Here is a 17,500-nt window from a genome sequence, read left to right on the forward strand (position 1 = left end):
TCTTTTATATACATTCCCGTGGACAGCAGTAGTAGTTGTTTGGCTATTTTTAGAGATGATGCCAAACCATTTTTCAGATGATGCTAAACTTAAGACATGAGATCTATAATCCCTGCCCCCATTTCAAATGCTACCTGCTACAGGCATGGGTTCCCCATTCATCAATTAGAACTGGAAAAAGTTCTTGCAGACTGGAAACAGGCTAAGGGCTGAGATGTCCTGTTTGCCCTTTTGGTCCAGAAGACTGGTTTAAGGCATATAACTCATCCTGTTTAAAGCTCAACTGTGTATCATTTTTTGTTTACAAATTAACTGACCATAACGGTTTTCTACCTCCAGTTTAAAGAGAGGTTATATTCCCTCTGCCATAAGAGTTTGATGAGTTGTCTATAAAGCTAAGTGCTTTATGGATGCAAAACCACTGGTCCACTCTATGACTGGACATATATTTAACTGCATGTAAATACATTACTGCTCTATCCTTTAGAGTGTGCTTCTTATTTGGATATATGATCCACTGATGATATATTGGGCATCCCATAAATAATGTGGTTTTTTCCAGTTGCATGAACTAAAAATTGGAAGAGGATGAGATAAACTACCTGCATCAACTTGCTATAAAAGCAGGTAGTAATTTTACCTTGTCCTTTTTCTTAGTGCAAGTTTGGAAGAGTGCAGTTAGATTTTAACAGCTATGTTTTCAAAGCTATAATGGAAATGACTAAGGAGTATGTGATAACAAAGGAGATCTACTGTGATCAGCCTGAGTGGCTTAAGTTGGTGCAAGAAGAAAAACGGCTGCCTTTGGTTTCAAGACGAAAGGTGTTCTTCCATCAGGATAATGCTTGGCCACATACAGTGAGGATGAAATTCCAAACGCTGGAGCAGTTTGAATGGGAGATGATGCCCCACCCACTATATTCGCTGGATATTGCCTTATCTGATAATCGTTTATTCTGCAGTTTTCAAAATCATTCAGACGGAAAAAATATGAATTCTGTAGACGAAGTAAGAACAGTACTAGAGGAGTATTTGTCATCATGGACAAGTGAATTTTGGAAGAAGGGCCTTGCAAGTCTACCAGATAGATGGAAGAGTATTGTAGAAAGTGAAGGAGAGTATATTTTAGATTTAAAAACTTTGTTTATCTTGATTTTGAAAATAAAAGCAGTATAAAAATATTGCATTATTTATGGGTTGACCCAATATATATATATAAGAACAAGGTACTGCAACAGCCTCGGTTTCAGAGGACCTCAGCTCTTTAATGCCCTGCCAAAACAGTTGAGAGACCTGCAAGACATGGCTATAGAGGTCTTCAAAACAAAACTCGACACTTTCCTCTCCACGATACCAGACGAACCAATGGCTCGAAATGAGACACAGTTTAGGGCAGCGATGTCAAATTCTCTTATACACCAGATGTGCCATCAAAACTCTTGATTGGACTATATCAGGTGGAGGAGAAGAGCCATGCAAGGAACGTGAAGAGAGCACAGCATAAAGACAGAAAGTCATGGTGGTGCTCCAGCATGACCGCAGCCACTTGGCTGAAATGCATGAATAAATAAATAAATAAATGAATAAATAAATAAAACCTCGTGGACATCGGTGGCGATTTTTTCCCTTCTTTGGACTTTCCTTGTTTTCGACGAAGAGCTCCGCTCGAAACGTCATATTTTCTCTCTTTCCTTTCCTGAGCGTCTAGTAACACAATCTCTCTCCTGTCCTCACGTTGTCGTTTTTTGTCATTTTCTTTTTTTGAACCTATAAATATATATATATATGTATATGTATATATATATATGTATGTGTGTGTGTGTGTATGTATATATGTGTGTATGTGCGTATATATATATATATATATATAGATATGCAGGGCAGGGAATCGTCAATTAGTAATAAAATTAATAATCAACAATTTTGCCGGGTAGCTCAGTATGAAAAAACCTTCTTCGGTAAAAAATTTATAATCATAAATATATAGGGATTGACAGTAACCTGCTTCTCCAACATACTGAGAATTCAGAAATAGCAGTCAAAGAACTACTGATTTCAAAACTACAAATTTGTAATTTGTAATTTGTAGTTTTGAAATCAGTAGTTCTTTGACTGCTATTTCTGAATTCTCAGTATGTTGGAGAAGCAGGTTACTGTCAATCCCTATATATTTATGATATATATATATATATATATATATATATATATATATATATATATATATATATATATATATATATATAAATTCAATTAGAGGTTGTGTTAACCTCATGAATGGATGGTTTCATGCACGGTAATACAGATTCAATACCTAGCATTTTGGGGGAATGAATTTCTTTAAAATAATAGGTATATATAAAAACATAGTTTATATTCATGTTGCATAAATGTAAATTTAATGTTTACTGAGTATTAATAAACATGGCTGTAAGTGAAAATGACCAATTTGCTGTTAATAATAAGCAATTATTAACTTTCCATCGCCATTTTTTTTTCCCGTTATATATATATATTCTTTTACTTGTTTCAGTCATTTCACTGCGGCCATGCTGGAGCACCGCCTTTAGTCGAGCAAATCGACCCCAGGACTTATTCTTTGTAAGCCTAGTACTTATTCTATCGGTCTCTTTTGCCGAACCGCTAAGTTACGGGGATGTAAACACACCAGCATCGGTTGTCAAGCGATGTTGCAGGGACAAACACAGACACACAAACACACACACACACATATATATATATATATATATATATATATATATATATATATATATATATATACATGTACATATATACGACGAGGTTCTTTCAGTTTCCATCTGCCAAATCCACTCACAAGGCTTTGGTGTCGGCCCGAGGCTATTTATATATATCATCATCATCATCATCATTTAACATCCGCTTTCCATGCTAGCATGGGTTGGACGATTTGACTGAGGACTGGCAAACCAGATGGCTGCACCAGGCTCCAGCCTGATCTGGCAGAGTTTCTACAGCTGGATGCCCTTCCTTACGTCAACTACTCCGAGAGTGTAGTGGGTGCTTCTACATGCCACCAGCACAAGGGCCAGTCAGGCGGAACTGGCAACGGCCACGCTCAAATGGTGTTTTTTACATGCCACCTGCACAGGGGTCATCCAGTGGCACTGGCAACGACCTCGCTCGAATCTTTTTTCACATACCACCAGCACAAGTGCCAGTAAAGCGATGCTGCTAACGATCACACTCAAATGGTGCTATTTACGTTCCACTGGTACGGAAGCCAGACAGCTGTTCTGGCAATGATCACGCTCGGACGGTGCTGTCAGCACTCCACTGGCATGGGTGCTAGTCATCGAATTTGGTTCAATTTCGATTTCAATTTCACTTGCTCCAACAGGTCTTCGCAAGTAGAGTTTAGTGTCCAATGAAGGAAAGGTTGGCATGGGTGCTAGTTATCGAATTTGGTTCAGTTTCGATTTTGATTTAACTTGCCTCAACAGGTCTTTGCAAGAAGAGTTTAGTGTCCAATGAAGGAAAGGTACGCATAAGTGGGCTGGCTACACCCCTGGCAAAAGCCATGGGTTATGGTCTCACTTGGTTTGCCGGGTCTTCTTACGCACAGCATATTTCCAAAGATCTCAGTCACTAGTCATTGCCTTGGTGAGACCTAATGTTTGAGGGTTGTTCTTCACCACCTCATCCCAGGTCTTCCTGGGTCTACCTCTTCCACAGGTTCCCTCAACCGCCAGGGTGTTGCACTTTTTCACACAGATATCTTTATCCATTCTCACCACATGACCATACCAGCACAATTGTCTCTCTTGCACACACCATCACTGATGCTTCTTAGGTCTAACTTTTCTCTCAAGGTACTTACACTCTGTCGAGTATGCACACTGACATTACACATCTATCGGAGCATACTGGCTTCATTCCTTGTGAGCTTACGCATGTCCTCAGTAGTCATGGCTGTTCGTATACATGTGTCATACAGTTTGCTTTTTACTCTGAATGAGAGGCCCTTTGTCACCAGCAGAGGTAAGAGCTCTCTGAACTTTGTCCAGGCTATTCTTATTCTAGCAGCTACACTTTCAGTGCACCCTTCCCCCTTACTGACTTGGTTGCCTAGGTAATGGAAGCTTTCAACTAAGTCTAGTTTTTCTCCCTGGAATATGGCAGAAGTTGTTCTCTGTACATTTTCAGTGTTTATGGCTCCTGAGCATCTGCCACATACAAAAACTATCTTGCTAGTTAGCCTTCCTTTGATATTGCTGCACCTCTTATGTGTCCATAGCTTACACTGGGTACATCTTATGGAGTTTCTACCTACGCCTTTTCTACAAATCGAGCAGGGCCATCTACCCGAAGGGGTTTGTGGTTTGTCCACATTCCTACTGATTAGGACTTTGGTTTTAGCTAGGCTGACTCTAAGGCCCTTCGATTCTAATCCTTGCTTCCAAACCTGAAACTTCTCTAGTTCTGATAGTGACTCAGCAATTAGAGCAAGGTCATCAGCATAGAAGAGCTCCCAGGGGCATCCTGTCTTGAATTCCTGTGTTATTGCCTGGAGAACTATAATAAATAGGAGGGGGCTGAGGACTGATACACACATATACATACATACACATGGCTGTGTGGGAAGAAGTTTGTTTCCCAGCCACATGGTTCCAGGTTCAGTCGAATTATTTGACTAAACCCTTCAAAGCTATATTTTAACATGGCTGCAGTCTAATGAGTGAAACAAGTAAAAGATAAGGGATAACAAAATACTGTCTTCTAAAATTAATTGAATCAACAATAATTTTCTAGAAACGACTGCAAAATATCCACATGTATTCCTTCCATTTTTCTCTACCCAATTTATGATAGTTTTGTGTGATTTGTCTCTTATTTCTAGCAGAGTGAGCAGCATAAAGAATCACTTGATTGTTACTGTTGGTACTTGTGTCAGTGGTAGTTGTAGTGGCTATTGTGGTATTAGTGTTCTTGTTATTGTTGGTGATAGTTGTGCCAATATTGGAGGGTGTCAAGGCGGCGAGCTGGCAGAAAAGTTAGCATGCTGGGCGAAATGCATAGCGGTATTTCGTCTGTCTTTATGTTCTGAGTTCAAATTCCACCGAGGTCGACTTTGCCTTTCATCCTTTCGGGGTCGATAAATTAAGTACCAGTTGCGTACTGGGGTCGATTTAATCGACTGGCCCCCTCCCCCAAAATTTCGGGGCCTTGTGCCTAGAGTAGAAAAGAATATTATCAGTTGTAATGGTGTTGGTAGTTGTTGATGTGGTAGGTGTACAGGTTTTGGTGGTCGTAGTAGTAGCGATAATGATAGAGGTTTTAACGATGGTGGTGATTTTGGTGTTGTGGTCACTGTTGTCGCTAGTCGTGGTAATGATTACGATGACTCAATGTTCTGATTTAATCCTGGCCTCACCTGCAAATAAATAAATAAATAAATAACAAATGACGCTATGCGTTGTTACCTGAAGATTCATCACCCTAGGATATCCCACCTGACAAGATGTCTCTCTGCCAAAGTCTTGGGTGACAATTTTTCAGGCAATCTTTTTATTCTATTGACCCTGGAAGGATACAAGATAAAGTTGATCTCGGTGAGATTCGAACACAGACTGTAAAGGGACGTAACTGCTGTAAATAACGCAAGATATACAGACTTTATCATCGGTTGAGTAGATATATGGACAAGACATACATACTGTATATGAGTGTAGAAATTTAATGCCCCCGCTCCCAAAGTAAAGAGAATTCACTGATATTAATCAAGAAACAAAGGACAGTTAGAAACAGATGGAATAAAAACTAAACGCAGCTGCTAAAACGAAAGTGAAAATAGCACTTGGCTTGCATTTCCTTTAATGTTTGAGCGTACTGGAGTTTGTATTTGTAAGAAAGTGGGCGGCGTGTGTATATGTGTGCGAGTGCGTGTATGTATGTATATGCGCGAATTCGCATGTATATATATATATATATATATATATATATATATATATATATATATATAGAGAGAGAGAGAGAGAGGTGGAAGACCCAAATAGGAAGAAGATAAATAATAGATAACGATAGGAATAGTGAGGTTATACTTCCTACATAACGGAATGTTATGCTAAAGGGGAGGGAAGGGGAAGAAAAGACACAATGTGATATAAATCGGGATAAAGAGAAACCTGTTTGTCTATTTTTATGTATGTGTGTGTGTGTGTGTGTATATATATACTATATATATATATACATATACATACATACGCACACACAACATACACACACATGCATATATATGTACATACATACATATATATATATATATATATATATATATATATATATATATATATATATATATATATATATATATATATATAGAGAGAGAGAGAGAGAGAGAGAGAGAGAAGGCGAGATCGAAGTTGCATCAGCCCGTTAATTTAACTGTTGTTACATAGTGCTTGTTACAGTTGCAGAATCTTTTGGTCACTGTGATGTTGGGATAAGTACTAGTAGCTCAGTCTTTGATCTCATCACTTCTCACTTTTAGTCGCTTGTTTTTTCTTTCTACAATCTCTCTATTCTATTCATTTTCTTTAACTTTTTTTTTCCTGATTCTGGCACGTCTTTATTTTATTTTAACCCCGCCCCCTCCTTATATACTGACACCCCCTTTTTTAAAAAAAATATTACTTTCCACATATTTCTTTGGTGATTATTCCAGCTTCATCAAAGATTGCGAAGTGTGTGTTTGTGTGTGTCTGTATGCGTGTGTGAAAATGTAGATATACTCTGGTACGCGCGCGCGCACACCAACACATATATACACGCGCGCAATCACATACACAGTATATTCATATACTAGTAGCTATATATATATATATATATATATATATATATATATATATATAGTGTGTGTGTGTGTGTGTGTGTGTGTTCCACCAACAGTGTTAGCCGGATAAACTACTCATCGATTTCAGCTGATAGTAATGTTACAATAACAACATTAACACAACACTACTACTACTACTACTGCTGCTGCTGCTACTACTACTACTACTACTACTACTACTACTACTACTACTACAGCTACCGCTGCTGCTGCTGTAGTTGTAACTACTGATACAGATGCTGTTGTTGCAACTGTTGTTGATGCTGCTATGAAATATTGGCGTCGATTACAATTTTTAATCATTGAATGCTGTGAACATTTTCGGCCTTATGGAAAGTTCTTATCGAAATCTGATGAGTACCAAAGCACCATCACGTAACATACTTATTCGAATAATACATATATAAATAACTACATATATCTAAATGCATACACGTGTACCTTGTTTAAATATATTATATAACTAGATCTAATTGCTTGCTTTAAGTCTAGTAATTCCATCCATCAACTCTTGTCATCCGTCCGTTCATTTGATCAACGTGTCAAGATTGTTAGTCCGTCCGTCCGTCCAATTTCTTTTTCACCCGTGATTTCTTAGTTCTTTTGTTTATCCGTTTCACTACTAGCTAGTCCGCTTAGTTTTCACTATATCTTGTTTTTTTTTACTGGTCAAATCCAACGTTAAATTATAGCTGTTACCATGACAAGACTGTTAGGCAGTGTTTCTCATATCTTGCACTGTTCAATTGATAACCGTTGCACACCATCTAACAGGTAGCAGTTAGCGGAATTATCGCTGTCGTTGTTGTCGTCATCATCATCATCATCCTTAGAGTTATGACTGATGAATGCAGTGTAAGATGGCTTGTACACGAAGCTGTTTATAGCGGCGGCAGTTTGAGGCTGGAGTCGATCAACTGTGACGTAGAGGTTTCAGTCGGTGAGTGGTGCAACCATGGTATCCAATGAAATATATTTAAAATTGAACGGAAAGCAAATGATCGGCTGGATGAATGAGTATGTACGAGTGTTATGTTGAACAGGAGAAAATGTATGCTAATCGAATACACTGCGCTGTTTTTGTCTTGTGCTTTTTTTTTCGTTAAGAATTTATTACTCTAGCCAGGGTCGTTAGTAACCGTTGCTTGCATACACCATTCTTCTCAGCTGTCTATTGTATATCATCTCCTCGGTGGCTGATTGCTGCGCACGCGTGTATGCAGTGTATCAGCGGTAGCATACGATACAGGGGAAAGTGAAAGTAGAACGATAAGGAGGTAATAGTGTAGAGGGAGGTATAGGTAGAGTAAGAGATGTTAGATGGAAGTGGATCAAGTGAAAGACTATGAGAGGGAGAGGGATAGGGAGAGCTACACAAAGAGTGTAAGTGAAAGGGAGGCCAAGTCTGATGAGAGTAGCAAGTGAACGATGGCAATGCAGAAACAAAGTTGTTAAGAGACCACGTGTATGGATTTTAGGTGGGTTTCTGGTTAGTAATACTATCAAGATTTGTTTTCTCATGTATTTTCATCAATCTTTCAGTGATTTTGATTGGCATTTTTTGTGCATGTTTGTAGTGTCAATGATCGAACTGATGTCAGCTGCCATGTGGTAAGCTCATACTAAAGCTTTCTTGATTATATTTTGTAACTTGGCTCTCTCTTTCTCCATTGACTGGAATCTGACTCAATGCTCCAGCCGGTATGAGCATAAACTTTTCTCCCAAACTTGCTTCACAATCTGACCCTGATGTCTCAGTCAGTTGATATTCGATAAAACATCATTTTAGATATTTATGCTTTCTCAAACCTGTGATATGGTTTAAGCTTCTTTCATACGATAAAAAAAAGCAACATTTTCCAAATGTTACAGTATTTGTTACAGAACCTAACCTAACAATAATTAAACCCATTATGCATAAGTTTCTCTTAATTTTTTACAAGATTCTCTAATGCATTAAATTTCTTTTCATTCTCCTCCTCCTTCTACCTCTGGTCAAATGTCGACAGACGAGAATTTTCATGGGGAAAATATGGTTGGGAAATAGCTCTGGGTGAGGCTGGAAAACAACAGCCCTTCATTGGAAATAACTTGTCTTTTAGTTTATTACACATATACACATAGCCTGAAATATGTTTGAGTATTCTAAAGAATTTTGATCGAAAGAAAGAAAGGAAAGATGGATAGTGCCAATCATTCTGAAATTTCAAACTGATGATGTTTATTGAGACAGGGTATATAAAGGAAACACAAATGTCAAAGGATTCTTATAAATCATACAACAATGTTGTAAACATTGTTTGTCGTAAACATTGTTGTCAGAGAAATAATTTCTCGTACTAAATAATACATATACACGGGAATTGTGTGTGTGTGTCCATATATATATATATATATATATATATATATATATATATATATATATATATATATATATATATGTATATATATATATATATATGTGCAAACTGAAAAAAACACACATATGCATAAAATATATGTATATATGTGTGTAAATGTTAGAGAATGTTTTTTATTCAGTTATAAATCATTGAAATAATACACACAACACATACATACATACGTACATACATACATACATACATACATACATATTGTAGCTGTGTATATTTATATATACACACATACATAAATGTATGTATATAAATATGTATGTATATGCACGTGTATATGTAGATGCGGTGTGGTATTTTGTACATGTACAGTATATTTTAAAAGACGGCAAATAAGAATAAGTGAATTTGAAAGAAGAAAATCGACAAGGATCGATACTTACGGATCACCATCGGGATTATATATTTTTAAATGAAAACCCACACAAACCGCCACCAAAAGTATTTTTGCTGAAACCATAAAGCCGTTACGGTGTTGTCAACGCTGTTTTGTGAGCCGAAAATATGCATGTTCACTTTGAACAGAACAACTCAACCCGTTGCGACTGCACTGTGCAGTGTTTGTCGTGGATGGGTAAAGTGCCCGATGGCATTCCAGATGCCGACTGTTGGAAGTTAAATCGTGCAGAGTATTACATGGAGGGATGGTTGGCTTCGGGCAACGCCAGTGCTGTAGTTGGAGTTACCTTTACCACAAGTCACTGTCGGAAGTACGATGCACCTACCAGGTCTAATTTTAACCTCAGAGGACATCGCAGCGAGGTAAGTTAGAAAATTCTCTCCGCCTTTTCTCCTTTTTTTATTTCCATTTTGAAAAAATTATAAGAAAAAGAAGTGTATTATATTAGTTGGTGTGTGTGTGCGTGATTGCGTTATGTGTGACCATCACTGTTTGATGATTTAACGAACAAGAGACCTCTATGCGGTTACTCGAGCACTGCAGCCTCATCTAAAATCACACACACTACACCCATCCACGATAGACACTGCATCGTATCATCGCAACGGGATAAGTTGCTCTCTTTAAATCTTCGATCACACCCTTAACGAAAGAAATTATTCCTAAACAAACAAATGACATATGATAATGAAGAACCGGGGACGGTAAATATAAGAAGGAGTGGTCATGCCAGGAGCGTCTTCAATTAAAGGCCTCCTCAAATCAAAACAGGTATGGGGTTTGGACATCATCAATAGGTATGCTTGCCCTGACAACGAGAAACCTTTCTGCGTTTATCTGACATGCTAGAAATAACAGCCAAATATATTTCAACGTTCCCTTCCGTCTTAACTAAATGTATGATTTATTCACACACACACACACACACACAAGGTGGTGATTGGCAGAGTAGTTAGAGTATCAGATTCTTGTGTGATATTACTTGAAGGTCTGAGTTCAAATCCCACCGAGATTCAGTTAGCTTCTTAGAAAAAAAAAAAAAAATCTCCGGAAAAAATCGCCCATACCATCCCAGTGCTGCTGTTGCTGTTTCGTCCTCCATCACATCCTGGATGTTCTGCAAATACAAGGGTAGGAAGGTGTCTGCGTCTCCTCATGACTACATTGGGCAGCTAACACTGCGAAAGTATGCTCATACTTGTGAGTGATGGGTGTATATATGTATATATATGTGTGTATATAATATATGTATATATATGTGTATGTATATATGTATGTATGTGTATATCATATGTATATGTATATATATAAGTATAAATGTATATTTATATATGTACATGTATATATGTATATAATTGTATGTGTGTGTATATATATATATATATATGTATGTATATGTATATATATGTGTATATATATATATATATATATATATGTATATATATATATATATATATATATATATATAAGTATAAATGTATATATAAATGCATATATATATATGTATATATACATGTATATATGTATATATACATGTATATATGTATATATACATGTTATATATATACATGTATATATATATGTGTGCGTGTATATATAGATATAGGTGCAGGCATGGCTGCGTGTTAAGAAGCTTGCTTCCCATATAAGTATAAATGTATATATATATGTATATATATGTATATATGTATATATACATGTTATATATATACATGTATATATATATATATATATATGTGTGTGTGTATATATAGATATAGGTGCAGGCATGGCTGTGTGTTAAGAAGCTTGCTTCCCACCCACATTGTTCTGGGTCCAGTTCTATTGCATGGCACCTTAGACAAGTGTCTTCTGTTATAGCATTGGGCTGACCAAAGCCTTGTGAGTGGATTTGGTAAATGGAAACTGAAAGAAGTCCATTGTGTATGTATGTGTGTGTGTTTGTGTATGTATGTGTGTCTTTGTCCCCCCCCTCCATCACTGCTTGACAACCAGAGTTGGTGTGATTATGTTCCCATAACTTAGCAGTTCAGCAAAAGAGACTGATAAAATAAGTATTAGGCTTAAAAAATAAGCCCTGGGATCTATTTGCTTGGCTAAAATCCTTCAAGGCGTAGCTCCAGTATTGCCACAGTTAAGTGACTGAAACAAGTGAAAAAATAAAAAATATGTATATATATATATATATACATATATATATATATATATATATATATATGCATGCATGCATATATGTGCATATATACTCACACACACATGTATATGCACACATATGTATATATATATATACACACAAACACACACACTTAAATACATACACACACACACACACACACATGTAGCTGTATATACACGTCATCATCGTCATCATTTAATATCTATTTTCCATAGTGGCATGGGTTGGACAGTCTGACAGGAGCTGATGAGTCAGAGGACTGTGCCAAGCTCTACTATTGGCTTTGGCTTGGTTTATACAGCTGGATGCCCTTCCTAAAACCAACCATTTTACAGAGTGTACTGCATGCTTTTTATGTGGCACCAGCACTGGCATGGTCACCAAGTAACTTGCAAGGCATGACCCTGCAGCTCTGAGGGAGAGTAGAATTCAGGGAGTTAGCTTTGTACCAGTTGATGAGAGGTATGATAGAGGAACTGAAAAAGGTATTTTGCTGTAGTGGAAATACATGTCTACCCCGGTTGGAAAACAGAAAAGAGTGTCGAGAGAAGATAGTGGTGAAGATGTGTCAGAGTTTACCCTCAAGGTACAAGGAGATGAATGTAAATAGGAGTGGTGCAGAGGATTGGTGCAGAGAGTGAGTCAGTTGGTAAGTTTGCAAGATTGCAGATGGACAGTGGGAGATAGAGAGAGAGGAATGCAGTGAGTGGTGGAAAGAGTGTTTGGAAGATGAGTTGTGGGGGAGAGATTTGCCAGGGACAATTGTGTGCAGGTGCATAGACATAAATGACATGGTCTTGGTTCTCATGTTTGATATATGGATATATACATATATATATATATATATATATTTAATTATATGTATTTCTTCTATCTTAATGAATAAAAATTATATATATATATATATATATATATATAAACGTGTGTGTATATATATGTCCGCACACACACATGTATGTGTATATATATATATATATATATATATATATTTATATATATATATATGTATATATATATGCATATATACATATATACATATACATATATATATATATATATATATATATATATATATATATATATATATATATATACATATATATATATGTATATGAATGTACATATCTTTATGTACATGTGCGTTTGTGTATTCTTGGTTTCCATGTAGGTTTGGGTTAGCCAGGTTGTCATTGCTCTCTTGAATGGGTCAACAGATTACTAATTGTTGATAAGTTTCAGTTTTGGCTTCGTTTCTGTAGCAGGGTGCTTTTTCTAACATGAACTCCTCCACTGAGTGTATTGGGCACAGTTTTTAATAGCATCAGTACTAGGGAGATTGTTATATCTTAGACAAAGCTGAAGAGTACTTCCAACACTGCACTTGACAGAGTGTCCTGGGTGTATTTTATTGTGAGAGAGAGAGAGGTAGACAACAAGGGGTCAGCTAATGAATCTGAGTGTCAGATTTTAATACCAAGGGTTAAGCATAGATGAAGTGTATGGGCTAAATGAACATCTGATGAAGATCCTTAATTATATACCTCAAGGTGGGGAGAAAGCTAACGTGATAAGTATAAGGTTGGGAGTGTGTAGCGTTGGTGAGTGGGTCAGATAGTTACAATTTTATCCTAGTTACACTGGAAGCAATGTGCAGTGAACCAAAGATGTCCACTACTATCCTTTGTCACATCAGCGTCATAGTATAGAGGGTGTGAGAAGAAGAGGGAGTGATCAAGAGATGAGCAATAGAGTGTGCATTGCTAGAGACGTGATTGATAAAGGCAAGAGTAACCGAGACAGTTGCATGGATGATAGGCTGGTGAGTGATGAGAGGGATGTGTGTTAAGAGGGTTGACCGATAGGAATATTAGAGGGATGAGAAGCTATCAAAGAGGGCAATAATGTAGCTCTGACGGTGTGTGTGTATATATATATGTGTGTGTAATTATATATAGTTATCGTTTTAACGTTCACTTTTTCACACCTACACACATATGCATGCATATGCATATCTGTAAGCATATGTGTTCATAAACGTATATACCAAAATATATGCAAACACATTACACACGCACACATATATGCATATATATATGTGTGTATATATATATATTTATATATATACACACACACATATTTATGTTCATACATATATACAAATTTTAATATCTGTTTTACCATCAATGTGGTCTTTTATTATTTCTTCTATGAGGTGCAGCAACTTCAGATTTTCCTTCACTACTTTGTCCGAAGTTTCCTTAGTGTCTTTCGTCTATAGGTTCCGTTCACATTGAGCATGTGACACTGCTTTACACAGCTGTCCTCCTCCATATGCATCACATGCCTATTCTAATGCAGTCTTCTCTCTTGCTCACTTCATCCAGTTCTTTGTTTGTTCAGTTTTTCTCTCAGCCTATTTGTGCCCCTGCATTTATGTACACTAATATTACACATTTTACTGAGCATGCTTCCACCATTTCTTTCTAGTTTCTGCAAATACTCTGTGTTAAAGGCCCACTTCATAACATCAACCAGCATTGTACTTTGTACATATGCATCATAGAGTCTGCCCTGCACACTAAGGAAAGGTCCTTTGTTACTGGCAAAGACAATAGCTCCCTGAACTTTTCCAGCCAATTCTTACTCTGAGATACTATGCTAATTAGGTACCCTAGTTAATAGAAGCTGTCAAATATTTCTAGCGAGCTGTCTGTTCACTACATAGTGTCTATTTTATGTGTGCTCTTAATACATATTGCCCTATTTGCACGTACACTTTTTTCATATTCCATAATTCACATTGGGTACAACGTATGGCCATTTCCATGGTGATATCAGGATCCTATCTTCTAATACTTTTGCCTTTCCTAAGTATTCTTTGAAGCTTCTCTATTCTGAGTTTTTTTCCATGTCTGGCATATCTTTTCTAAGTCTACTACCAATTCAGCTTTAAAAACTAGGCCATCTGTGTAGAGGAGTTCCCATTGGTGGTTTTAAATTTCTCCGTTATAACTTAGTGGACTATAATGAACTGAAGAGAGTGAGGACTGAGCCTTGATTTGCTCCTACCTTCATGCTAAATTCATTGCTATACTCATTAACTCTCACCTTGCTGACTGCACCTCCTTCAGCTCTATACATACATACATACATACATACATACATACATATATATATATATATATATATATATATATATATATATGCTCTTATATAAGTTTCCTTATCTTAATGCCATGCTACATTACACATATGTACATGCAAACACATGTACAACAGGCTTTTTCTGGATATTTACACTATCAGAACTTTAACCTACATGGATTTATGCAGGATTGGACCTAAGGACTTATGGACTTATTTCTACAAGATTGGAAAGTTGAACTGTGAACTTTTATACTTCCTTTTTTTTTTCTCTTTCTTCATCTCCTTATTCCTTTACTCCTGTCCTCTATGTTGTCCTTTCATTAATCTATACCCTTCTCATTTTCCCTATTTGTCTCCAATAATGGAATATCCCATACTCTGAAATATCCCAGAGACAGCTGTAAGACTTTGAATCTTTTTTCCAATAATAATAATGTATATGACTTGAGATGTTTGCCTTATCAGGAAGAAAGCTTTCTTCCTGATAACTTAGTAGCTTCTAAGTGGAAGGAAGGGCAACAATGTTCTTTGTCTATCTCCTTAACTTCTTGGAGATTTTAGGCAAAATTATACTAATGTGTCCATCTGTTTTAATTTAATTAACTTCTATTTCTGCAGATTGGTCTGCATTTAAATTGATGTAATGGTTGCATTGTTCAATTAAATGGAGTTGCGTGAAACGATCATACTGCATTACCTCTGGATATCCTTGTTGTTTATTTTGATTATATATATATATATATATATATATATACACATACACACACACACACACACACACACGCTTATAAAATATATGTATCAAATGTTGACCCAATTGGGGGACCAGTTACTCGAATTGACAGGACCCTAGTAGATAAAGCAATTAAGGATATGAAGACATGGAAAGCCCCCGGCCCATCAGGAATCACCACTGAGATGGTTAAAATATCTGGCGGTGTGGGTTATGGTCTAGTCATCCGTATTGTAAATCAGATGGTTCATGATGGATTCATACCCAATAACTGGTGTAGTAGCACCATAGTCAACTGCTACAAAGGTAAAGGCGATGCCTTAAATAGAAATGATTACAGAGGTATCAAATTGTTGGATCAGCTGATGAAACTTACAGAGAGAGGCATAGCCCAACTAATTAGGGAGAGCGTTAATCTAGATGAGATGCAGTTTGGTTTTGTGCCAGGTTGAAACACAACTGATGCTATATTTCTGGTAAGGCAACTGCAGGAGAAATACCTAGCCAAAGATAAACCCTCTATACTTAGCTTTTGCTGACTTGGAGAAAGCTTTTGACAGAGTCCCGTTATCCCTTATCTGGTGGTCAATGTGGAAACTAGGGATAGTCCTCCAGGAAATACCAGAGGAGTTCAAGACAGGCTGCCCCTCGGAGCTCCTCTATGCTGATGACCTTGCTCTTATAGCTGAATCACTATCTGAACTAGAGAAGTTCCAGGTATGGAAGCAATGCCTAGAATTGAAGGGCCTTAGAGTTAACCTACCAAAGTCTTAGTAAGTAGGAAGGCAGACAAATTACAAATCCCTTCAGGTAGTAAGTAGGAAGGCAGACAAATCACAAATCCCTGCTCAATCTGTAGAAAACGTGTGGATAAGAAACTCCATAAGATGCACCCAGTGTAAGGTTTGGATGCGTAAAAGGTGCAGCAACATCAGAGGAAGATTAACAGGGAAACTAACTTTTGTATGTGGAAGGTGCACAAGTTCAATAAATGCTGAAAATGCACAGGGGGACAAGCTAGAGGTAGAGATAGCTTCCATTATCAAGATGACCAAGTTAGTAGTGGAGTTGGATGCTTCGAGAGCATAGCTGTGAGAATAAGATCAGGCTGGTCAAATTTCAGAGAGCTCCTACTGCTGAGGGCAACAAAGAGCCTATCTCTCAGAGTGAAAGGCATATTGTTTGATGCCTGTGTGCGAACAGCTATGCTACATGGCAGTGAAACATGGGCTGTGACAGCCAAGGATATGTGTAGGCTTGAAAGAAATGAAGCCAGTATGCTTTGCTGGATATGCAATGTTAGTGTGCATGTTGACAGAGTGTAAGCATCTTGAGAGAAAAGTTAGGCATAAGAGGAATCAGATGTGATGTGCAAGAGAGACAACTGTGTTGCATATGGGTGAGGACAGCTGTGTAAAGATGTGCTAATCTCTAACTGTTGAGGGAACCTATGGTAGAGGTAGACCCAGGAAGACATGGAACAAGGTGGTGAAGCATGAGCTTTGAACTTTGAGCCTCACTGAGGTAATGACTGGTGACCGATACTTTTGGCGATGTGCTGTGCTTGAGAGGACCCATCAAGCTAAGTGCACCCATGCTGGTGGCACATAAAAGACCTTTGAATGTTGAGCCTGATGGAGGCAAAGTGGCTGAGTTCCTTTTGAGCGTTGGGCCTCACAGAGGCAATGACCAAGACCTTTGGCATCAAGCTGAGCAAAATCGCAGTTGTGGTAGATACCGGTGCCACGTAAATTGGCACCCA

At 37.4% G+C, this 17,500-nt stretch overlaps 1 protein-coding gene and 1 long non-coding RNA gene across 6 annotated transcripts in view; one reads left to right on the forward strand and one right to left on the reverse strand.

Annotated features, from left to right (window-relative positions):
• Window positions 1–9,804, reverse strand: part of LOC106875474 (uncharacterized) — a 13,667-nt gene extending 3,863 nt beyond the window's left edge. The window contains exons 1-3 of one of the 2 annotated variants that reach the window (XR_016241147.1): window positions 9,666–9,804; window positions 5,460–5,558; window positions 1,599–1,767 (exon numbers count right to left, since the gene is read on the reverse strand). This is a non-coding gene — a long non-coding RNA (uncharacterized LOC106875474). Of the gene's footprint in view, window positions 1,768–5,459; window positions 5,559–9,665 lie in introns of both variants that reach the window. The other variant, XR_016241146.1, reaches the window with a different exon arrangement.
• Window positions 9,787–17,500, forward strand: part of LOC106875473 (tubby-related protein 4) — a 680,107-nt gene continuing 672,393 nt past the window's right edge. For all 4 annotated transcript variants that reach the window (XM_014923630.3, XM_014923632.3, XM_014923631.3 and 1 more), the window contains exon 1: window positions 9,787–10,044. In XM_014923630.3, coding sequence (XP_014779116.1) covers window positions 9,787–10,044 — 258 coding nt within the window. The remainder of the gene's footprint in view (window positions 10,045–17,500) is intronic.

Source organism: Octopus bimaculoides, chromosome 3 (assembly GCF_046866305.1).
Source record: "Octopus bimaculoides isolate indiv1 chromosome 3, ASM4686630v1, whole genome shotgun sequence".
In the NCBI taxonomy this organism is placed as follows: Eukaryota; Metazoa; Mollusca; class Cephalopoda; order Octopoda; family Octopodidae; genus Octopus; species Octopus bimaculoides.